At 42.5% G+C, this 23,746-nt stretch overlaps 2 protein-coding genes and 2 long non-coding RNA genes across 4 annotated transcripts; 3 read left to right on the top strand and 1 right to left on the bottom strand.

Moving 5' to 3' along the window:
- Positions 1 to 444: 444 nt before the first annotated feature.
- Positions 445 to 5,534, bottom strand: LOC135943156 (mitochondrial intermediate peptidase). Its single transcript, XM_065489584.1, has 10 exons — positions 5,318 to 5,534; positions 4,996 to 5,258; positions 3,722 to 3,988; positions 3,463 to 3,651; positions 3,263 to 3,404; positions 2,996 to 3,209; positions 2,813 to 2,940; positions 1,854 to 2,075; positions 1,570 to 1,800; positions 445 to 887 (listed from the first exon to the last, which is right to left on the bottom strand). The coding sequence occupies exons 1-10, from the start codon at positions 5,444 to 5,446 to the stop codon at positions 582 to 584; spliced, it is 2,091 nt and encodes a 696-aa protein (XP_065345656.1). The 5' UTR covers positions 5,447 to 5,534; the 3' UTR covers positions 445 to 581.
- A 472-nt stretch (positions 5,535 to 6,006) lies between these two features.
- Hen1 (Hen1 methyltransferase) lies at positions 6,007 to 9,719 on the top strand. The gene is made up of 7 exons (XM_065489691.1): positions 6,007 to 6,335; positions 6,389 to 6,636; positions 6,694 to 6,879; positions 7,689 to 7,851; positions 7,903 to 8,111; positions 8,270 to 8,627; positions 8,797 to 9,719. Exons 1-7 carry the CDS (start codon positions 6,117 to 6,119, stop codon positions 9,094 to 9,096), a joined length of 1,683 nt encoding a protein of 560 aa, XP_065345763.1. The 5' UTR covers positions 6,007 to 6,116; the 3' UTR covers positions 9,097 to 9,719.
- Positions 9,720 to 10,303: 584 nt separating this feature from the next.
- On the top strand, positions 10,304 to 10,498 carry LOC135943239 (uncharacterized). Its single transcript, XR_010575178.1, has 3 exons — positions 10,304 to 10,333; positions 10,389 to 10,409; positions 10,455 to 10,498. It is a non-coding gene; the product is annotated as an uncharacterized LOC135943239 (long non-coding RNA).
- A 1,495-nt stretch (positions 10,499 to 11,993) lies between these two features.
- On the top strand, positions 11,994 to 12,359 carry LOC135943238 (uncharacterized). The gene is made up of 3 exons (XR_010575177.1): positions 11,994 to 12,041; positions 12,145 to 12,212; positions 12,264 to 12,359. It is a non-coding gene; the product is annotated as an uncharacterized LOC135943238 (long non-coding RNA).
- Positions 12,360 to 23,746: the final 11,387 nt, after the last annotated feature.

Raw genomic sequence — 23,746 nt, 5'->3', positions numbered from 1 at the left:
AAATAAGTCACAGAGCCACCAAGGAATTCAGGTACTCTCAAGGAGATAAAAATTTGTAATAATCAAAAAGGGATCCGACCTTGCTACATTAAAATCCAAATTTTCTTTCAAATTTACAGCGCTTGACCACTTCTTCTTGGCAGTTATCAATTCCTCTTCGTCAGGATCTGTCCGACAGCATACGAAACCTTTCAGGGAAACTCTTTGTTGTGAAATAAAACCAGATTTCAAGTAAGAAGACAGTCCTCATCATTTTACAGAAACTTTTCTAGAAAATTTTACAACGATAATCAGGCAAATTTTGGCTTCAAATGAATCCATAGGATTCTTCAGGGTTTTTTAGCATCAAATAACACCACCGAAAGGTAATTTATCTCTGAATTCGCACATAATCGCAGTGGAAACAATTTCCAAGAATAATAATTAAGAGAAAAACAAAATAAATTCCATTCTTGATAAGAATTTATTTTACTTGATACAATCTAACAACAATTAATATACAGACATTGTTGGACAATCTTTCATTTCACAATCGGAGCGAGTCGTTTTTTTTGTATCTAAATTCAGTCTGTTGCTCACAATCAGGGTTGGCAGGCGTTGACGACGCGGTCGACGAGGCTGTGTCTGGTCTCGAGGTCGCGCACCAGCGCCGAGGCGAGCTCCTGCGGCGACACCTGCTTTCCGAGCGCTGCGGCCACGAGCTGGCGCGGCGGGAGGCCGCCTCCGTGGGCCAGGCACTCCCGGCGGAACCGCTCCCCGGCGTCGCCGCAGAACGGGTTTTCTTCAAAGTACTGCTGCCAGATCCAGGACGCGATCGCCCGCGACAACAGGTACGAGTAATACTTGGCGCCGTACCCCACCAGGTGACTAAACCGCAGCTGCCAAGCCTAAGACAATTGGGTAATATTTATTTTCAAGGTTGCTGCATTTCATTTTTTTTATGAAGCAGAGCTTTAATTAAAAATTATTTTTTTAAATCTTAAGGTTAGTGACAGGCAAGGACGAAATTTCATTGCCGAGAATCTCCAATAATGTGCTCAAAATTACTAAAAAAAACATTAAAAACCGTCCTTGGAGCAGATCTCAGGTCGGGGTACCCTGAATAAGGTCGTTATGGTATGCCAGGTGGAAGCCCGATCCAGGAACTGTCCGATGAGGGGTCGTGGTCGATGATCGGACAAACGGCCGAATTTTAATAAAAATAAAACCAATTTGTTTTTAAATTTAGACTTTTCTGAAAAACTTGTAGAAAAAAATCGTAAAAATTCGAAAAATTGTCCGATTTTGGAAAACCAAACACGGGCGGACGCTCCCTACCAAGGGGCGTCTATTGGTACTCGAATCAGCACCGTCGGGCCCATAGAGCCCCGCCTGGGCCCCAAATACAAAAGTTTAAATGTCACATTTCACGTTTTTTGAACTTAAAAAATTAATATCTCGGCTTCTATGGGTCTTAGAGTAAAAAATCCAAGTTTCACAGACTCGCAGTGAAATTCTACGTTTTTAAGAATAAATTTCATGGTCGGTCAATGGGCCCCTAATGATTTAACAAAAAGAAAAAACCAATACCGTATTTTCTACGTAAGGCAGGCCGTAGTGCTTGCTCTGGACGCTTTTGAGGATGTCCGTGGTGTTGGTCAGAGGGTGCTGGCCGTGGTATTTTTGGTCCAGGGCCGAATAAAACACCTGCAGCTGCATCTCAGAGGCGGCAAACACGTTTTTCGAGGCGCACAGCCGCGCCAGCATCGCGTCCGGGATCGGCTCCTGCGTCTGGTAGTGCTTGGCGAAGCTGCGAATCACCTGCAGACCCGTTTATAACAATTTTAAAATAAAAATAGGCTTGAAAAACTCACCCTGGGGTCTGCGGCGAAGTACTCCATCAGCACGGACGGCACCTCGGCGAAGTCGGTGGCGCAGCGGGTGCCGGTCACGTGCTGGTACTTTGTGCGGGCCAGCATCGAGTGCACAGCGTGGCCCATCTCGTGAAACAGGTTGTCCACCATCGACGGCGACAGCAGCGACGGACTCGACCAGCGCGGCGTCGGAAGACTCAGCATCAGCACCACGATCGGATTCTTTAGACAAATTAAAATAGCGTTAAAAATGTTGATTTTTGGTGTTCAAAGCACTCTTAAATATTTAGAAGCTAAGAATGCATGTTCGTGCCGCGGAAATTTGGCCGACCTTTAGCCCCGCCTACTTATATATCCCTCCAAGTCAGCTGATCGAGAAAAAGTTAGCTCTAGGCGATAGTAATCCAAGGGGTCTACCACCTGGAGTCAACTTCACTTCGATCAGCTGACTCGGAGGAATATAAAAGTGGGCGGGGCGAGCGATCGGCCAAATTTCCGCACAAACGTAAAATCAACAAGTTAGAACTTTCAATTACAGAGCATGTAGCCGAAATTTGCAATTAGACAGTTCTACCAACTGTCCAAAGCTACAAAACCGTCAAATTTAGAGCATAGATCGTCTTTTAGAAGGTTTCTCTCCCGATTTAAGAGCTTTTTAGGCATTTTAAGTGAGCTTAATTGGTTCCTTAGGGTTAATTAGTCGCAAAAACCTTTTTTAAACCTCAATCGGAAAAAAATACCAAAAAATCTTTTTCTACAGAGGCTGCGCAGTAAAATTCTATGAATAAAAATCATGCGCAATTACTTCCAACTTAATTGTGTGATGTAGAGAAAACATTAAAATGTCACTGCGCATGCGTGAAAACCACTGGTAGGAACTGCGCATGCTCTTTACACAGTAATCAAAAAGTCTCAGTAGAAAGTAGCGAACAATTTCAGATAATATTTATTTCTTGTACCTGATAGGTTCCATCTGCGAGTTGCTTGCCTCCCCTGATGGTGAAGTGGCAATCTTGGTTTGGTTTGTTCGTCCGCTCGTAAAAATCGCAGTAGATGTGACCTAGCAGGCCCTCCCCTCCGTGAACCACTGAATAAAAAATTATAAAAATTCATCCGAACTTTTTAAAACAATCAATCCAAACCATCGAGTTTGTAGACCTCAGGGCTCCAGGTCTCGCCAGGTTTGATCTCGGCGTTGACGAGGCGGATGTCGTAGAGGCTGTGCAGCAACTTGTCCAGCCCCTCCATGCACGCGCCGAGTGAGAGGAAGGGTGCGAATTCTGCTCCGCTTCCCAGGTGGAGCCACGCCTTCTTCACCTTGTGCGTCAGGTAAGGCACGTCCCACGCGGCCAGCTCCTTTAAAAATAAGAAAATCAGTTGAGGGTAAGTTTCGAAGGCATACTATCAACCTTCGAGTCAGGATTCTCCGCGGCCTTGAGGCGCTGCATGCTTTGGAAGTCGATTTCCGCCCTGGGCTTCAGCTCCACGGACAGGTGCTCGAGAAACTCGGAGACCATTTGCGGCGTCTCGGCAGTACTCGACTTGAGAGCCCTGAAATTCCCCTCAAAGGTCAGGAAAATTTCAGGTCGATTCGCTTTATAAATCACACCTGTGGGCGTAGGTGGGGAAGCCGCAGAGCTGCGCGAGCTGGTTTCTGTGGCTCAGCATTTCCGACAAAAAGTACTCCTGCATCGGGTCAGGTTGCAAAAACATTTTATAGGCAGTCTGCCTGGCCAGGTCGCTCGAGGAGTCGGCGTACAGGCCGGTCACCAGCAGGTTGTCACCGTCTGCCGCGAACCTGAGCAGGGATAACTTTTATTCAAAGCTAATTGAGGGGAATCGACCCTGAATGAGGGGAGGGTACTCACAGGTGCCTGGTGCTGAGGGGAAACTGGTTCTTGGGCACGGACCTGGCTGCCACGCAGCCAGCCATGAATTTCTGCCCGAACTGGAGGATGGAGTTGTTCAGACTGACGACCTGACGCCGCTGCGACTCGGAAAGGTGGATTCCGCTCTGCTCGAAGTCGAAGAGGAACAATTCAGCCACGTGGTCATCCAGGACGCTCGTCGGCACCAGGTCCTTTTGGCCTAGAACCGCACGAAGCCGCTGGTACAGCCTCGGATGGGTGTTTAATCTAAAAATTTAATTTATTAAGTTGGAAAATTGACCGACGGACATTTTAAGCAAAGGAAAATTGGCCAAATGAAAATTATAATGCCAAAAAAGTTATTTGCACCCCTTGGGCCCTTCGGAAAGGAAGATCGATGCAGGCAAGGATGAAAAATCGTTGCCTAATGTGCTCGAAGGACTTAAAAAGCATTAAAAATTGGCCTAGGAGTGCCTCTCAGGTCGAGGTACCCTGAAAAAGGTCGTTAGGGTATCCCAGGTTAAAGCCCAACCAAAGACCTTTCTGATGAGGGGTCGTGGTCGACGATCGGTAAAAAGGCCGAATTTTAATAAAAATAAAACCATTAATTTTGAAAACTTCGACCTTTTAAAAAAAAGTAGCCGAAATATATTCGTTAAAATTCGAAAAATGGTCCGATTTTGGAAAACCGTGCACGAGCGGACGCCCCTTATCAAGGGGCATCGATTGGTAATCGAATCAGCACCGTCAGGCCCATAGGGCCCCGCCTGTACCCCGAAAACAAAAATTTAAATGTCACAAAACGCGTTTTTGTACTTTAAAAATTAATAACTCCGCTGCTATCGGTCGCAGAAAAAAAACCAAAGTTTGTCAGACTCAGCGTAAAATTGTGCGTCGTTTTGCTTAATTGTTTTCGCGGCCCACTACTTCCGCTTCCAACGCCCCCCAAATCGGCTTTATTTTAAAGCTTTTGGTTTATTTTTTTTTAAATTCGCCTATGAGCCGGATTCAGTATCTGACTTTACTACACGCCTCCTCGCAATTAAACGCGTCGATTGCTCGGGTTTTGCGCTAAAATTCACACCTTTGCTGATTTTTTTTACATGGAAAGATAGGGAACGAATTCAGTCAAAAGGCCCCTGTGGGGCCCCTATGGGCCAGATTTGTAAAATATTTTGGCTCAGAGATCAACAGAGCATCCCGTCCCTGCCCTGCAAGGGGCGTCCCTTTACCTCCCTTCATTTTAATTAAAAAATAATATTACTAATCAGCACCTCTCGACGACGCCGCTGATTGCGATGCAGGCGTTCTCGGCGGCGAGTGCGTACGACGACTTAGGATGGGCCACCCTGACGAACTCGGCGAGGTCAGCCACCCTGCAGAGGCTGTCGGACATGTCGTCAAAGACGGCAACCATGGCTCTCTTTCTGTCCGACGAGCCGGTCTCTTCGATCAGCCGCTCCGTCTCGAATTCGGCCTGCTGCTGCAGCAAGTGGAAGCCGTCCGCGCTCCGCAGCTCGTCCACTCCGAACAAACCCTAGAAAGTAAAAAAAATTTAAATTAAATTCACAGGAAAGAAGAGAGGGTGAAACAAACCACATCGTTCTTGGTGAAGGACAGCCGAGGCTCCGGTTTGGCGTTGAACGCCGTGGCCAGGGCCGACCAGGTGCTCAGCTGCTGCCTCTGCGAGCCGCCCTTCCTCAAAAATCCCCTTAGAAGGCTCATTTCCACTCTTGTTTCACTGCATCATGACAGGAAAATGTGACAGCTTAACGCTGGTTCATTAAAAGTCTTGAATTATAATGTTTACAGGCGCAAGCACCCATGCAGGTGGGTAATAAGGGGGCGTGGCCGGTGTATTTCAAGATGGATACCGGTATTTGTGAAGAGTGAATGCGAAATTCGCATGAATAAAATAATAAAATGGCGTTTTAATATGCAAAATGGTTCATTGAAAGAATAAATATGGTTTAATTTTTTCAAATTTGATATAATATCTTAAAATGAGCATAAAGATTTGAATTTGATACCGGTACGATAATTTTTCTACAAATAAACCGGTTAATTTGGAACAAAACAAACACTAATAATCTTTATTTGCCGCCAACATAACAAATTCTTACTGGATGCTATTACAAATTCCTTTTTCCTCAATTCCTTAATAAACTTCATAAAATTTAATTTAAAGATATCTCTTAAAACTCGATTAATTCAAAATATTTATTTAACCGGATATTCTTGTGGAAGATTTGCGCCAAGAATTTTTCACCAGTTGGTAGCACTGCTTGGCCCTACGAGACGACGAGCCCCAGCCAGCAATGTCAGCTGAAATTTGAGCAAAAGTGCGCAATTTGTCTTTGGCGGAGGGCGTCCGGGCGCAAAATGCGGCGTTGACATGCTAGTCAGCGTGCCGTCGCTCTATATTCTGGTCTACGACGCGTGCACGACATGCTTTCGGCGCGGCGGGCGTGACGACATGGAGCAGGAGCAGGGCAACTCGTCCGACTCGGCGTTCTACCTCGAGGAGGCGGGCGTCAAGTTCAGCACGCCCGTCTACATGCAGCGCTACGCCGCCGTCGTCGACGCCCTCAGGTGGCGAGGCACCATGCGAAAGGTCCCATTCATTTATTTATGTAACTGGTCCCCAACTGTAATTCAACCTTTTAGGTCGTGGACATGGGCTGCTCCGAGTTCGGTCTCTTCAATCACCTGAAGAACACTGACAACGTGAGCGAGGTGGTGGCCGTCGACGCCGACCGGTTCCTCTTGGAGGCGTTCGCCTGGAAGGTGGAGCCCTTTTCCGCCGACTTCCTCAGGTCGCGGAGGCACGAGTTGCGCGTGCGTGTGATGAAGGGCAGCGTCGCCCAGTTCGACGACTGCCTCCGAGATTGTGATGCCTTAGTCTGCGTAGAGTTGTGAGTGACCAAAAATATTAATAATATGTCACGATTAACCTCATTTCCCTCTTTCAGAATAGAACACTTGCGTCCTGAAGAGTTGGACGCAGTTCCGTTCGTCGTGTTCGGCCAAGTGCGCCCTCGAATTGCCGTTTTCACCACTCCGAACGCTGATTTCAACGAGCTGTTCAACAATCCGAGCAAAAGGCTGCGCCACCCTGACCACAAATTCGAGTGGACCAGGGCTCAGTTCCACGACTGGCAAGTTCATTCAGTTTTCAGTCCCCCGACCTAATCCGTTCCCTATCTTTCCTGTGTAAAAATTGATAAATTTGGGAATATTTGGCGCAAGACCCGAGCAATTCACGCGTTTAGCCGCTGGGAGGCGGGTCTGCAAGTCAGAATCCATATCTGGTCCATAGGGGAATTTAAAAATAAAATAAAAAAAAACACTTAATAGAGAAAATTTTGGGGGTGTCTGCGGAGGCGGTAAAGAAGCCCAAACAAGACGCAAAATTTCATGGCGAGTCTGAAAAACTTTGGTTTTTTACTCTACGACCCATAGGAGCCGAGTTATTAATTTTGAAATTTGAGAAAACGTGATTCGTGACATTACAAACTTTTGTTTTCGAGGCCAAGGCGGGGTCCTATGGGCCCGACGGTGCTGATTCGAGTACCAATCGATGCCCCTTGGTAAGGAGCGTCTACCCGTATTTGGTTTTCCAAAATCGGATCATTTTTCGAATTTTTACGATTTTTTTCAGCCAATATATCAAAAAAGTCGAAATTTTCTAAATTTGTTTTATTTTTACTAAAATTCGGCCGTTCATTCGATCGTCAACAATGACCCCTCATCGGACACGTCTCGGGAAGGGCTTTGACCTGCGGTACTCAAACGACCTTTTTCAGGGTACTCTGACCTGAGATTCGCTCCGAAGCCGTTTTAATGTTTTTTGAGCACATTTGGCGATACTATGCGTTGATTTTCCACCCCTACCTTTCACTGACCTTCCTCAGATCACGCCCTGAGCTCCAACCTCTGGGCTACAACGACATTTTTCTGATTGCAGGGCAGCCAACATCGCTGAACGCTTCCCATCGTACAGAGCGGAGTTCATTGGGATCGGAAGAGGGCCAGAAGGCACGGAGGAGAGCCACGGCTTTTGTTCGCAGATGGCTCTATTTTACAGGGAAGATTCGAGTGGAGAAGCCTTAAAGGACGTTCCTCCAGAGGTTTAATTTTAAATTTTTGGATAAATTTTAGACTTTATAAATATTTTTTAGTTCAACTACGAATTGGTGAAGGAAGTAAACTTCCCCTTCAGGGGAGAGGAGGACGAGGAAGCGCACAAAGCCAAGTGCAAGGCCGAGTACCAAATTCACGCGCTCGGCGCCGACCCTATCTTTGACAAACCAAACGGAGACACTTTAATTCCACTGTCGGTCGTCCTCCAGTCGGTTGATGAGTACTTCCAGGACACCAACGCCCTCAGGTACGTGATCAAAAACATTTATTACACTCCAATCGACTCAGGAGGGGACGCATGCGCAGTAGTGATAAAAATTCATACGTTGCGCGCTAAAAATAAATATCAAATTCTCCCACAAATCAGCAGAAACACCTTTCTCAGGTCTAATGAACCAATTTCAGGGAGTGTCTGGAGACTCACGGCTGGAAGATGGCGTCCAACAGTCGCGGGGAATGCTGCGTGCGATACGACATAGCAGAATCGGAGTTGTCGGACGAGGCAGACGTGGACAGCGTGAACGCGTCGAGCCAGCTGGCGCCGCCTCCTTTCATACTGTCGGAGGCGGCGCCGCGGGCCTGGCAGTCGGAGCCGCACCTGGACGCCGCAGCCGCCTGGCCGCTCGCTCGGCAGCCTCCGCCGGCCGAGTCGCTCATGTTCCGCTCGGTCAATGAGCGCCACAGCTGCGCCTTCTTCAAGTCCTCCTTCTCCGATCCGATCAGGGTTGATGACAGTGGATACCCTAACTCTGGATCTGTTCAGGTTAGTCCTTAATACGTTTTTCCTAGGGCTGTGGTTGCGAAACAAACTAAAATAAATATGGCGGGAAATTCAAAAAGACCGTTAAATGCAAAATATCGCGGTAAAACCTTAGAAATCGTAAATAAACAAATCAAAGTGCCATTTTTAACATTCCCCTCCCCCTCTTCAGGACATGGACGTGACCCTGGGCTCGAGCGACGAGCTGAGCGCCTCTAACGACGACGAGGAGGAAGAAGAGGAGGAGCGGCCGCCCCCGGCTTTCGCACCGCCGGCCGCCATTCCGGCCAACAACCACGACGCCGTGAACAACAACCGCGACGGCGAGGGCAACGACCTGGGCCCGGACGCCGACGCCGAGCAGCGGCTGCCCGAGTTTCCGAGGTGGCTGCTGCAGGTGCTGGCGGCCGACGAGGAGGCCGCCGACGAGGGCTTCGAGTCGTCCAGCTCGGAGGACGACGACGACGACTGACCAGGCTCAACGCGCGCATAAGTTGAAGACTGTTTTTCCTTTTAAGACTAGTTGCGTTCTCGTTTTTTACTTCCGTCAAAGAGAGCGAGTGCAAATCGAGACCAAAAATCAGCGGTAATTTTAAGGCAGGCACAACAGAATGCATTTATTTTATTTATATTCTGACGTAAATTAAGTTGAATTTACTCTCGAAAGAAAGAATTTATTTATCTACTAACTAACAGCTGGCGTTTTGTACAAAAGTTCGCCCACGCGTCAAAAAAAATGGCGCCCATCCGCCATCTTGTGCATATTTCAATGGATCGAGACGCAATGCGTTTGTTTTTTGTTTCATCGTGCGTCGAAAATTCGTCTTTGGGCATGCGCAGTTGATTGTTTCCGCCAGATTCGTTTAATAGATAAAAGTTACCACAAAAATTAACTGTAGTTGAGGAAAAGGAAGAAAACTCAGCGCAGAAAAGTGATTATTAAAGACGTTGTGATTTAATGGGTAGTTTTACCTTCCGAAATTGTCAAATCTATTCTTAATTGCGTTAATTTCTCCACAGAGAGAATTTAAGAGGCACAAATCTTGTTCTGCATGCATACAAATCTCATTAAAGTGAGCTCGATGTGACAGAAAATTCAAATGCGTTTCTTTTTCATATCCTTTATTTTAATTTAGGCAATAAAACCAGTTTAAGAATGGTTTATGAATGGTTTTATCGGTGAATATTTCAATTTAGGAGAATGTTAGACCGTCTGGTTTTCCCGATCACCATCAAATATTCGTTTTATGTAGGTTTGGAGCGTCCGCGGAAGTGAGTCAGCATTGGCAATAACAAGGTTGTCGCAATCGAACCACCACAAACGACCGAAAACATCCAGTTTCTGTCATTCGGAGCGGCGAGCGGCGATTAAAATCTCGCAAAATGAACATTCAAGCGATGCGAAATATTCTCTTCGTCCTCCTCGCCCTTCTAGTTGCTTCTGGTTTGGATTTGATAGATTTAAATAAGTTTAATTATTACGAAGATGCAGATGTTTTAAGTGCAAGTACTCGGAAGCTAAGGTCCACCACCAAAGCTACGACGAAACGACAGAAAACCACGGAAAAGGTCACTTCTTCTGAAAGTCCGTATCCCTTCTGCCGGTTTTTCAATATTATTAAAAAGGTGCGTCCTTCAATTTCAATTCTCGTTATAGTTAGAAATTAATTTTGCTTCGTAGAACTTTCTCGATCTCATGTTGCCGGATGGTAAATGTAATTAAATTAGCTGCCAGAACTAGTCTTAATTTTTTTTTTAATTTAGATTTCATCAGTGGGAAACGCGGTATGCACCTAAATTTAATTAACTGTTTAAGTAATGTTAAAACAGACGTCTTGACCGAATTAATTGACGATCGCGGTTTGCCGTTCGGAACTTACATCAGCAGAGGATTCAGAACGTATTTCGACAGTAATGAGAGAGTAAAAACTTGCGACATAATTGATCAAGCTTGTTGGAACTTTACTGACGCATTCAGGCTGGATTCAAAACCGCGCTCACGACTTGTCTGTACCGGAAATTGCAGCTGCTTGCGATCGACTCTCCCGAAGAAAAAAATCGCTACTTCACTGACTTGGATAACATGAACCAAATGCTACACCGTGATGGAACTGGTCACAAACGATAATTTCTTTAAATATTTCCCCTCCTAATTATTACTCAGACCTCGATTTTCTGTGGACCAGCGCTGTGCCGTGCTCGAAAAGCGATCCGCTGGACAGAGCCACGAATTCTTGTTCGAGCGTCACTTGGTGTTCGAACAACGCTGAAACTCGCCTAAATTACACGATCAATTTGGCTCAAGCTTCTCCGCCCTACTGCATGGTTTACCAACGCTCAAAGAAGCAACTTGTGCTCGTCAACTGCTCATTTGAAATATTTTTTTCGTGTGAAGTAAGATTAAATTGAAGTAAAATGATAAAAAAATATAAACTATCTTGATAATTAAGCCGTCTTGCTCGAAGCCAATATGTCCGCCAGAAAGCGCTTGTAAAAGAGACGTAAGACATTTATTTTAACTGCTTTTAACCCTTTTAACTCCCTCTGGGATTAATACAGGATTCTTGGTTCGAGCTCGTGGACGGGAAGAATTATTTAAAGAAATGTTAACGATATCTAAAAACAGTAATTTTTAAATTATTAAAAATACCTACATTTCAGATCTTAAAATTCGTGGAAAATGGGAGCAATCACCTGATGGCGTGTTCTTCTTTATGGGGGAAAAACTGGTAATCATATTTTACATTTTTAACTCTAGAGCCCAGACAATATTTTTTATTACCTCCAAGGTAACTTGGCGGGAAAACTGGATGACGTGTTGCCGCTTGGGTTTGAAACCCATAGCCGTGACTACCGCCCTAAAATTCTTCGACGAATCCTCCTCCTGTGAGTTTATCAAGGTTATTCCTCCAATTTTAATTATTTCTTTGGTTAACGAAAAAGCGATGCGGGGCATTGTTTACTGGACGGCGTTGACTCGAGCTGGATGTCCTTTTCAATTCAAAAACTGCTTTCTAAATAACGAAACGTCCACTAACTTATTGATCAGTGGAATGCAAGATGGCGGCTCTTGCGTGGCCGTTTCGGTCCGTGACCCTCTAACCAAGGCCAAAATGAAAGTTGGTTTGGCGTTGAAATCGACGGTTTGCTCCGCGAAATTGTTGCTCGGCTGCGAAGGCCCGGAGCAAACTTTCGAAGTCAGGGTATATTTAATCGTATAATATATCGCTTTTCTTTTGAAAGGAATATTCGTTAAAAAACAGAACGACGTTTCTATCGACTGTGACCTGCCGGAGTGTAGGGGAATCCCGGAGTGTGTCCCGGATGTGTTTTTAAAACATTAATTTAGTTTTTTTAATATTTAATGTGGTTTATAGGATTCTTATTTCATTAAACAGCCACGCAGAGTCATGCTAGGTGAGCCATAGTCATGCCAGGTGGAATCTTAGTGTAATCCACCTAGATTCCACCGGGATGGGCAACAAAAATGCAATTTTAACATTTATTTTCGTAATTCAAGCCGCTGGACGCTTCGGAAATTGGTTTTCTGCCTGTGATCACCGATTTCTTGAGCTGAAAAATGAATATGTATTAAGCACATACGGTTTTTTATACAGATTAATACGGTTTTTTCTAAAGGGAACTTGGGACGAGGCTTACAAGCGATGCTGCTCCCTTGGAATGGATCTTTTATCCATTCATAATTCAAACAAACAATTCTGCTTGAATGATCCTTCCAGTTTGCTTTACGAAAGCGACATTTGTTTTTAAATTCAAATAATTCTCAGGCTACTCGAGCAATGATAAAGCGAAAATCCCATTTGTGGGACAATATTGGACTTCAGGGAGGGACCTCGAGGCGTGCCGTGGAAAGTTGCGTTGGTGCACAAGCTATCTGAATGACTTTCTAAAGAAAGACCTGGATTGGAAGGCCCGAGAAATCCCAGGCTCTGCGAATAATTCTTGCGTCTTCGTCGATTTTAACAAAGTCGATTTACCCAGTCTCGGATTGGCAGACTGCTCGCAAAAGAAACAGTTTTTCTGCGAAGTATTTTCAATCACAAATTTCTTCAATGGAACTTAACTTTTATTTTAAACTGCAGGGTCCATCAGACGTGGGCCCAAAATCAAAAGCGCATGCGACATTTTGCAGAAAGACCTTTAACGTTAAAGAAAGTAAGTTTTTGTTTTTAAATATTCGTTGAGCTCCATCGATATTTTAGAAGACGCTTTGCAAATTTGGAATACTGGTGATCTAAGCCGAACTGGATACAGCGCAAAAGTAATTCTCATTGCTGAATCTTTCAATAATTTATATAATTATCTTGTACAACAGGAAATGATCCAATGCTTAGCCGAATATACAGGATTGGTAAAAGGGATAATATAGCTATGTAGTTTTTAACCAATTTAACTAATCCAGGTTTATGACTCGACGAAATTAAACGAGCGCGTTTACATTAAAATGATGTCTAGAATGATTTTTCCTTAGTAAATATGATGTGTTCTGTTGATTTTTTAAAATTAATGATCCCCCTAAAGTGATGAGATGGCGATGATGCAAGAGATGATGAAGAAAGTTAAAATGATGAATTCGATTCAATCACATACGGTTGGATCGTATGATGTTCGATTAGAGGTGGTTAACACAGAAGACAATAATATGAAGAAAGTAAAACATGCATCACCTGCATCGGCACTTGAAGAAAAGGATCGATTTTACTCCTCCCACTTCCAACTTGCCGCTGAGTTGATTAGCAAACTATTCGAATGCCGAAACATGTCAAGTACGCGTTCATTTCAGTAAATTCAGGGTCAAATTCATATGTTCCTAACTTAGAGACTAACGAGGCCACGTTTGCCTTCGATTTTCTTCAGTGTATTCTTCAGTCAGAAGGGGCAGAGCGATTTTGGACCGCGTACAATTTTGATTTGGAGGTATAATAACCAATCCCGGGTTGATCTAGGTGGAATCCAGGTGGATTCAATGTTTTTTCCCAACGCCGCGGTTGATTGATACGTGCTTGAACCAGATTTAAATTATAATTTTAATTTAATTTAGGAATTCAGCGTAATCCCCTCAGTACAAGAAGTGTCCTCGCCTTGTTTCACTTTCGAAAACTTGTTGGTCAACACTACGCTTTGCACTCCACGTAGGATTTTCCCTGAAATGTGTATATTTACTTTAATCTTTAATTTAGGGCGACAATTTTTTGTTCAACCCGTTCCTAACGGTCCATACATCACCTCCGTGCCTATCGGCGTTAAAAAGGCTTACAAAATAAACAATATTCTTTTCATACATCTAACATCTTCTTTTAAATGCGACAGATGAAAACTTCTTCGTTCACAACATGCTTGGAGAAACAGGGCTCGTTGCCGTACGCAAGGACCAAGGATGAGTTTAACTCCTTCTACTCTTACTTCAGAAGTATTTATTTCGATAGATATACTGAGAACGTACCTAATACTAAAATCAGGTGTTGCGCCGGACCTGACAATAATCTGGGACCAAGGCTTCGTAACCAGTAACGGCGGCTTCAAATGGTGTCGCAGTGACGTCGACCCTTTTAACTCGAATGCCCAAATCTCGGTTCCCGTTCCCGTGGTTGCCACCACGACCAAAAACCCTCTGATGCTGATTTCGTATCCTGGACCCACTCCGAATCTTCACGCAGTCCCTGTCACGGAGGAGTTGAAGTATGAGGTCGACGTCTTCTGTCGCTTTGAAACTTCCATCGTCGAAGATTGCAGTAGTATTCTCTTTGAAATGCCTCATTGGGAATATTAAAATCCAGCAAAAAACAGTTTTTTCGATATTGGCAAAATAAATAAATATAAAAACTTTGAATCCCACTTTTCTGTGTTTTTATGCTCTCTTGATTTAATGCCTCTTTAAGACGGATTGGACTAAAAAATCGTCAAGCTGCTCTTGGGTCCATTTACCTCAAAGGATTAAAACATATATCGGTTGAATGTTCTCTAAGGTGGGAAAATGTCAGTTCTATCGCAGCTTTGGAAGTAATGCGCCGATGCGTTTTCCATCGGAGCTGCGATCAATTGCTGTCCTCATGCCTGAAATTTTCGTCGATTTGGCATGGAAATAACCGAAATAACCTGCCAATGTGGCTTGGCAGAACAATGTGACACCCTTTCACCTCCTGTTGCGGCCGCAACGAATTCAGGAACGTCAATTACAATTAGGAAAAGGTCGAGATTATTTTCTGATCTGAAGGTTGCGTTCTAGTCAGCGATTTAATGTGTTACGTGAGGGCCATTTTGTTGAGAAAACTCTCAAAAATTCGGCCGCGGGGGCTGCACGAGCGCGAGGAGGACTGTTTGGTTCACGCGAACAACGTCCGATATTCGTATGATGTTGAAAAGGAATGTGTTGGAACGGAAGTGAGTCTACTGTGTCAATACCACCGTTTTCGCAATCGAAAACAAACAAGCGCGACATCCGATCGAAAAACACGCAGTGTGTGTTGCTCGGAGCGACGAGTGTCTGCTAAAATCTAGCGGAATGGACATTCGATCGGTGCGAAATATTCTCTTCGTCCTCCTCGCTGTTCTAGTTGTTTCTGGTTTGCGTTTAATTTTTTTAAATTTTAAATTTTAACATAGCGAAAATATGAAGATGTTTTCAGTTCAACTACTCGGAAGTTAAGGTCAACCACCAAAGCTACGACAAAACGACAAAGAAAGACAACCACGAAAAAGGCCACTACTTCTGTCAAAACTCAAAGTCCGAATCGCTTCTGCCGGAATTATAATACAATTAAAAAGGTGCGTGCTTCAATTTAAATTTGCGCAAAAGTTACAAATTAATTTTTCTCCGAAGAACTTTCTCGATCTCATGATGCCGGATGGTTAGTGTGATAAAAAAGCAGTCGAAACATCTAATTTTTGTGTTTAATTTAAGATTTCATCAGTGGGAAACGCGGTACACTACAATTTTTTTAAAAAAATTATCTGTAATGTTTCAACAGCTGCCTTGACCGATTTCATTGACAATCGAGGTTTGCCTCTCGGACAATACGTGACCAGAGGTTTTACAATGTATTTCGACAGTGTCGAAAAAGTAAAAATTGCGGTATTATCGATCAAGCTCTTTGGAACTTATAATCGACTCGCAGTTTGGATTCAAAACCGCGGTCACGACTTGTCTTTACCGGAAATTGCAACTGCTTGCGGTCAACACACTTGTAGAAAAAGAAAAATTGGATACTCAAACGTCATATGGTCACAAACGATATATTTTTTACTAATAAATATTTAACTTCTCATATTAGATTATGATTTTATGTGGACCTGCGCTGTGCCGTGCTCGAAAAGCGATCCGCTGGACAGAGCCACGAATTCTTGTTCGAGCGTCACTTGGTGTTCGAACAACGTCGAAACTCGCCTCGACTACACGATAAATTTGGCTCAAGCTTCTCCGCCCTACTGCATGGCTTACCAAACCTCAAAGCAGCAACTTGTGCTCGTCAACTGCTCATTTGAAGCCTATTTTTCGTGTGAGGTATATTTTATAAAATGGAAATATAAGTAAAATGAAAAGATATAACTCTCTCTTTAATTAAGCCATCTTGCTTGGAGCCAATATGTCCGCCAGAAAGCAAATGTAAAAGAGATGTAAGTAATTTTTTAACGGTTTTAAACATTTTAACTCCTTCTGAGATTATTGTAGGATTCTTGGTTTGAGGTCGTGGGTGGGAAGAAATTTTTAAAACAAGGTTATAAAGATCTAAAAACGGTCATTTTTATATTATTTGAAATTCGTGTTTGCATTTCAGATCTTAAAATTCGTGGAAAATGGGAGCAATCACCTTATGGCGTTTCCTACTTTTTGGGAGAAAAACTAGTGATTATTTTCAGTTAAAATTTAAAACCCAGCAAATGATTTTTCTCTTCAAGGTAACTTGGCAGGAAAACTGGATGACGTGTTGTAGTTTGGGCTTGAAACCCATAGCTGTGACTCCCTCCATAAAATTCTTCGACGAATCGTCCACCTGTGAGCCTATCAATAATGCATTTAATTGCTAGAAATTTAAATTATATTTTTTTTGCGCATGGCAGCGATGCGAGGCATCGTTTACTGGACGGCGTTGACTCGAGAGGGATGTCCTTTTCGATTCAAAAACTGCTTTCACGATAGCGGAAAGACCGATGACCTATTAATCAATGCAATGCAAAAGGGCGGCTCTTGCGTGGCTATTTCGGCCCGTGACCCTCTAACCATGAACACAATGGATGTTGGTGTGCTTTTGAAATCAACGGTTTGCTCCTCAAAATTGTTGCTCGGTTGCGAAGGCGCAGAGCAAACTTTCGAAGTCAGGGTATGAATAATCGTATAAAATTTGTTTTCTCCTTTAAAAGGAATATTCCTGGATATACAGAAAGATATTTCTATTGACTGTGACCTGCCGGAATGCAGGGGAATCCCTGACTGTGTCCCAGATGTGATTTTACATAATAACCAATTGTTTTTTCTATAACTAAATAGGCCTGTGTTTACAGGATTCTCATTTCATCAAACAGCCACGCAGAGTCATGCTAGGTGAGCCAAAGTCATGCCAGGTGGAATCTTAGTGGAATCCACCTAGATTCCACCGGGATTGGCAATTGGAGCGCCCTTTATGTTTATTTTATAAATCAAGCCGCTGGACGCTTCGGAAATTGGTTTTCTGCCTGTGATCATCGATTTCTTGAGCTGAAAAACGAATTTGTAATGAACACATACGGTTTTTCGATACAGATTAATACGGTTTTATCTTAAGGGAACTTGGGACGAGGCTTACAAGCGATGCTGCTCCCTTGGAATGGATCTTTTATCCATTCATAATTCAAACAAACAATTCTGCTTGAGCGATCCTTCCAGTTTGCTTTACGAAAGCGATATTTGTTTTTAAATTCAAATAATTCTCAGGCTACTCGAGCAAAGATAAAGCGAAACTGCCATTTGTGGGACAATATTGGACTTCAGGGAGGGACCTCGAGGCGTGTCGTGGACGGTTGCGTTGGTGCACAAGCTTCCTGAATGACTACCTAAAGAACGACCTGGTTTGGAAAGCCCGAGAAATCCCAGGCTCTGCGAACAATTCATGCGTCTTCGTCGATTTTACCAATGCTGATTTGCCCAGTCTCGGATGGGCAGACTGCTCACAAAAGAAACAGTTTTTCTGCGAAGTATTTTCAATCTCAAATTTCTTTAACAGAATTTACTTTTATTTAAATTGCATAGGGTCCATTAGACGTTGGCCCAAAATCAAAAGTGTATGCAACATTTTGCAGAAAGAGCTTTAACGTTAAAGAAAGTAATCTTGTTTTAATCACGGCTGTGCAAATATAAATAATCAATTTTTAGAAGACGCTTTGCAAATTTGGAATAGTGGTGATCTAAGCCGAGCTGGATACAGCGCAAAAGTAATTCGCTTGCTTGAACTTTCGTAAATATTAATATCTGTTACAATACAGGAAATGGTTCAATGCTTAGCCGAATATACAGGATTGGTGAGATCAAAGAGAATATAATAGTTTTATAGTTATTAATAAACATAACTCCCGTAGGTTTATGACACGACGAAATTAAACGAGCGCGTGTACATCAAAATGATATCTAGAATGTTTTTCCCATAGTAAATATGATGTTTTAATGGTTTATAAAAATAATCACACACCCCAAAGTGATGAGGTAGCGATGTTTAAACAAATGAAGTCAAAAGCAGGGATGTTAGACGCGATTCTATCAGAATTCGGTTCGGATGTGGTTAACAATTTTGCATCTGTCTCGATGTATTATGAAGAGATGGATGCATTTTTCGCCTCCCACTTCCAGCTTTCCGCTGGGTTGATAAGCAAACTATTCGACTGCCAAAACATGACAAGTACGCGTTCACTCCAGAGTCAATTCGGTGTCGAATTCATATTCCTATATGCCTTAGAGACTAAAGAGGTCACGTTCGCCTTCGACTTTCTTAAGTGCATCCTTCAGTCAGAAGTGGCAGAGCGATTTTGGACCGCGTACAATTTTGATTTGGAGGTATGATATCGGTGCTTAAAAACCAGACTTTTATCAATTTTAATTTTATTTAGGAACACAGCGTGATCCCGTCAGAAAAAGAAGTGTCCTCGTCTTGTTTCCTTTTCGAAAACCTTTTGGTCAACCTCACTTTCTGCACTCCACGTGGGATATCCTATTTTTTCTGTATAATATTTATTCTGATCTTTAATTAAGCTCGTGAATTTTTTGTCCAACCTGTTCCTAACGGACCATACATCACCTCCGTGCCTCTCGGTGTTAAAAAGGCAAATTAAATAAACATTCTTTTCATTTTTATAACATCTCAATGACAGATGAAAACTTCTTCATTCACAACATGCTTGGAGAAACGGGGCTCGTTGCCGTACGCAAACACCAAGGAAGAGTTTATTTCTTTTTACAACTACTTCAGAAGTATTTTTTCGATAGATATACTGAGAACGTACCAAATATATTAATATCAGGTGTTGCGCCGAATCTTACAATAATCTGGGACCAAGGCTTCGTAACCAGTGACGGCGGCTTCAAATGGTGCCGCAGCGACGTTGACCCTTTGAACTCGAGCGCCCGAATCTCGGTTCCGGTTCCCGTGGTTGCCACCACGACCAAAAACCCTCTGATGCTGATTTCGTATCCTGGACCCACTCCGAATCTTCACGCAGTCCCTGTCACGGAGGAGTTGAAGTACGACGTCGACGTCTTCTGTCGCTTTGAAACTTCCATCGTCAACAATTGCAGTAACGTTTCCACTGAAGTGCTATTACCACGTTGGGAATATTAATAACAAATCCAGCATTATTTAACAACCATTATTAACAAATCCAGCAAAAATAAAATATGTATTTTTCTAAATTGGCAAAATAAATAAAAATTTGAATACATAGTTTTTGTGTTCTCTTGATTTGTAGCTCCCTAAAGATGTGTACTCAATAAATCAGTTGATTTCTAGGGCATACTTTACCTTATTATTTCTGGATTTTCCTTGTATCATATAGATTTTTTAATGGTCGCAGCTGGGTCCAAGCGGGATTAATGAACAATTTTGTTTTTGTTGAAAGTGTGGATATGTGGTGGAAAAAGGAAACATTTCGCCAAAAAAGCGTTAAAATTGCTTTATTAAAATTGCAATGTTTCCATTCTACCTAGATTTTTGAGTTTATGAAAGGTATACGAAATTTATGATAGATTTTTTCATTTTTATGTGAGTGAAAGACTGTCTATGGTTTACGCGAACAACGTCCGATATTCGTATGATGTTGAAATGGAATGTTTTGTAACGGAAGTGAGTCAACTGTGTCAATACCACGGTTGTCACAATCGAAAACCAACAAGCGCTACATCCGATGTAAAACACGCAGTGTGTGTTGTTCGGAGTGACGAGTGTCTGCTAAAATCTAGCGAAATGGACATTCGAGCGATGCGAAATATTCTTTTCGCTCTCCTCGCCGTTCTAATTGTTTCAGGTTTGCGTTTCAGTTTTAATTAATTTTAAATTTTAACATGGCGAAAATATGAAGATGTTTTCAGTTCAAGTACTCGCAAGTTAAGGTCAACCACCAAAGCTACGACAAAACGACCGACAACCACCAAGAAGGTCACTACTTCTGTAAAAACTCTAAGTCCGAATCACTTCTGCCGGAATTATAATAACATTAAAAAGGTGCGCGCTTCTATTTCAATTTGTGCAAAAGTTACAAAATAATTTTGCTTCGTAGAATTTTCTTGATCTCATGATGCCGGATGGTAAGTGTGATAAAAATGCAGCCTTAAACAATCTAATCTTCGTGCTAAATTTAAGATTTCATCAGTGGGAAACGCGGTATATACTTCAATTTATTTTAAAGATGATCTGTAATGTTATAACAGCTGTCTTGACCGACTTGATTGAGAATCGAGGTTTGCCGCTCGGAGCTTACGTGACCAGAGGATTTACAACGTATTTCACCGGAATGGATAAAGTAAAAATTGCGGTATGAACGATCAAGCTCTGCGGAACTTATATAACTGACTCGCAGGTTGAATTCAAAACCGCGGTCACGACTTGTCTTTACCGGAAATTGCAACTGCTTTCGATCAACACTCTGGAACAAAAAAATACCTTCTTTATTTTCGGTGATAGTAAGGAATCTGGAACGTTAATAAATGGTCACAAACGATATTAACTATAGTAACTATTCTAGACTTCGATTTGCAGTGGACCTGCGCGGTTCCATGCTCGAAAAGCGATCCGCTGGACAGAGCCACGAATTCTTGTTCGAGCGTCACTTGGTGTTCGGACAATGTCGAAACTCGCCTAGACTACACGTTGAATTTGGCTCAAGCTTCTCCGCCCTACTGCATGGCCTACCAAAGCTCAAAGCAGCAACTTTTGCTCATGAACTGCTCGTATCAATCCTCTTTTTCGTGTGAGGTATCTCATAAAATGGAAATATAAGTGAAATGAAAAGACATAACTCTCGTTTAATAAAGCCGTCTTGTTCGGAGCCAATATGTCCACCAAAAAGCAGATGCAAAAGAGATGTAAGCAATTTTTAACCGTTTATAACCATTCTAACTCCCTCTGGGATTATTACTATAGGATTCTTGGTTTGAGGTCGTGAATGGGAAGAATTATTTAAAGAAAAGTTAACAATATACTTACCTATAAAAACAGCAATTTTTTTAAATATAAAAAACTTGTATTTCAGATATTAAACTTCGTGGAAAATGGGAGAAATCACAAGAATATAACGTTTCCTATTTTTTGGGGGAAAAGCTAGTGAATATTTTCAATTTAAAATTGAAAACCGCAGCAACTAATAATTTTTCTTTAAGGTAACTTGGCAGGAAAACTGGATGACGTGCTGCAGTTTGGGCTTAAAACCCATAGCCGTGACTTCATCCATTAATTTCTTCGACGCACCCTCCACCTGTGAGTGTATCAATGCTATATATTCCTTTTGAAACTTTAATATTTTCATTTACGAATGGTAGTGATGCGAGGCATCGTTTACTGGACGGCGATGACTCGAGATGGATGTCCTTTTCGATACAAAAACTGTTTTCACAATAACGAACAGATCATCAACATAGTTATCAATACAATGGAAAAGGGCGGCTCTTGCGTTGCCGTTTCGGCCCGTGACCCTATAAACAATGGTGCATTTCATTATGCTTTGCATTTGAAAGCGACGGTTTGTTCCACGAAATTGTTGCTCGGCTGCGAAGGCCCAGAACAAACTTTCGAAGTCAGGGTATAAATAATAATCGTATAAAATATTGATTTTCTTTTAAAACGAATATTCGTTAAAATACAGAAAGACATTTCTATTGACTGTGACCTGCCGGAGTGCAGGGGAATCCCGGAGTGTGTCCCGGATGTAATTTAACATAATAACTAACTGTTTTTTTATATAACTAAAGCCTGTGTTTACAGGATTCTAATTTCATCAAACAGCCGCGCAGAGTCATGCTAGGTGAGCCAAAGTCATGCCAGGTGGAATCTTAGTGGAATCCACCTAGATTCCACCGGGATGGGCAACAAAAATGCAATTTTAACATTTATTTTCGTAATTCAAGCCGCTGGACGCTTTGGAAATTGGTTTTCTGCCTGTGATCATCGATTTCTCGAGCTGAAAAATGAATTTGTAACAAACTCGTACGGTTTTTCTGTACATATTAATACGGTTTTATCTTAAGGGAACTTGGAACGAGGCTTACAAGCGATGCTGCTCCCTTGGAATGGATCTTTTATCCATTCATAATTCAAACAAACAATTCTGCTTGAGCGATCCTTCCAGTTTGCTTTACCAAATCGATATTTGTTTTTAAATTCAAATAATTCTCAGGCTACTCGAGCAATGATAAAGCGAAACTTCCGTTTGTGGGACAATATTGGACTTCAGGGAGGGACCTCGAGGCGTGCCGTGGACGGTTGCGTTGGTGCACAAGCTTCCTGAATGACTATCTAAAGAACGACCTGGTTTGGAAGGCCCGAGAAATTCCAGGCTCTGCGAACAATTCTTGCGTCTACGTTGATTTTAACAATGCCGATTTACCCAGCCTCGGATTGGCAGACTGCTCGCAAAAGAAACAGTTTTTTTGCGAAGTATTTTCAATCACAAATCTCTTCATAATGGAACTAACTTTTATTTTGAACTCCAGGGTCCATCAGACGTGGGCCCAAAATCAAAAGTGCATGCGACATTTTGCAGAAAGAGCTTCAACGCCAAAGAAAGTAATTCTTGTTATAATCACGGCCGTACAAAGATAATTATATGGCTCCATAAATTTTTAGAAGACGCTATGCAAATTTGGAGTAGTGGGGATCTAAGCCGAGTTGGATACAGCGCAAAAGTAATTCGCTTCCTTAATCTTTCGTAAATATTAATATCTGTTACAACAGGAAATGGTTCAATGCTTTGCCGAATATACAGGATTGGTAAAATCAGGAGAATATTTGTATAGTGTTTAATATATTTAAATCACGTAGGTTTATGACACGACGAAATTAAACGAGCGCGTTTACATTAAAATGATGTCTAGGATGTTTTTTCCTTTGTAAATATGACGTTCTATGCATTTATATAATTAATCACACCCCCTAAAAGTGATGAGATGGCATTGATTCAAGAGGTTAATGCGAAAAACGAGATGTTAGACAAGTTTCGAACAGAATACGGCTCGGAGAAAATTGATAAATTTTCACAAATCTCGACTCTGGAAGTGATGGAAAATTTCTATTCCTCCCACTTCCAACGTTCTGCTGAGTTGATGAGCAAACTATTCGACTGCCGAAACATGACAAGTACGCGTTCATTCCACTCAATTCAGGGTTAAATTCTTATTCCTATACCTTTTACAATTAGAGACTATCGAGGCCACGTTCGCCTTCGACTTCCTTAAGTGCATCCTTCAGTCAGAAGTGGCAGATCGATTTTGGACCGCGTACAATTTTGATTTGGAGGTATGATATCGGTGTTTAAACCGGACTTTTATCATTTTTAATTTTATTTAGGAATACAGCGTGATCCCGTCAGAAAAAGAAGTTTCCTCGCCTTGTTTCCTTCTCGAAAACGTTTTGGTCAACCAAAGTTTTTGC

Source organism: Cloeon dipterum, chromosome 4 (genome assembly GCF_949628265.1).
Source record: "Cloeon dipterum chromosome 4, ieCloDipt1.1, whole genome shotgun sequence".
Taxonomy (NCBI): domain Eukaryota; kingdom Metazoa; phylum Arthropoda; class Insecta; order Ephemeroptera; family Baetidae; genus Cloeon; species Cloeon dipterum.
The sequence above is the reverse complement of the archived record's forward strand: the minus strand, read 5'-3'. Positions and strand labels throughout refer to the sequence as shown.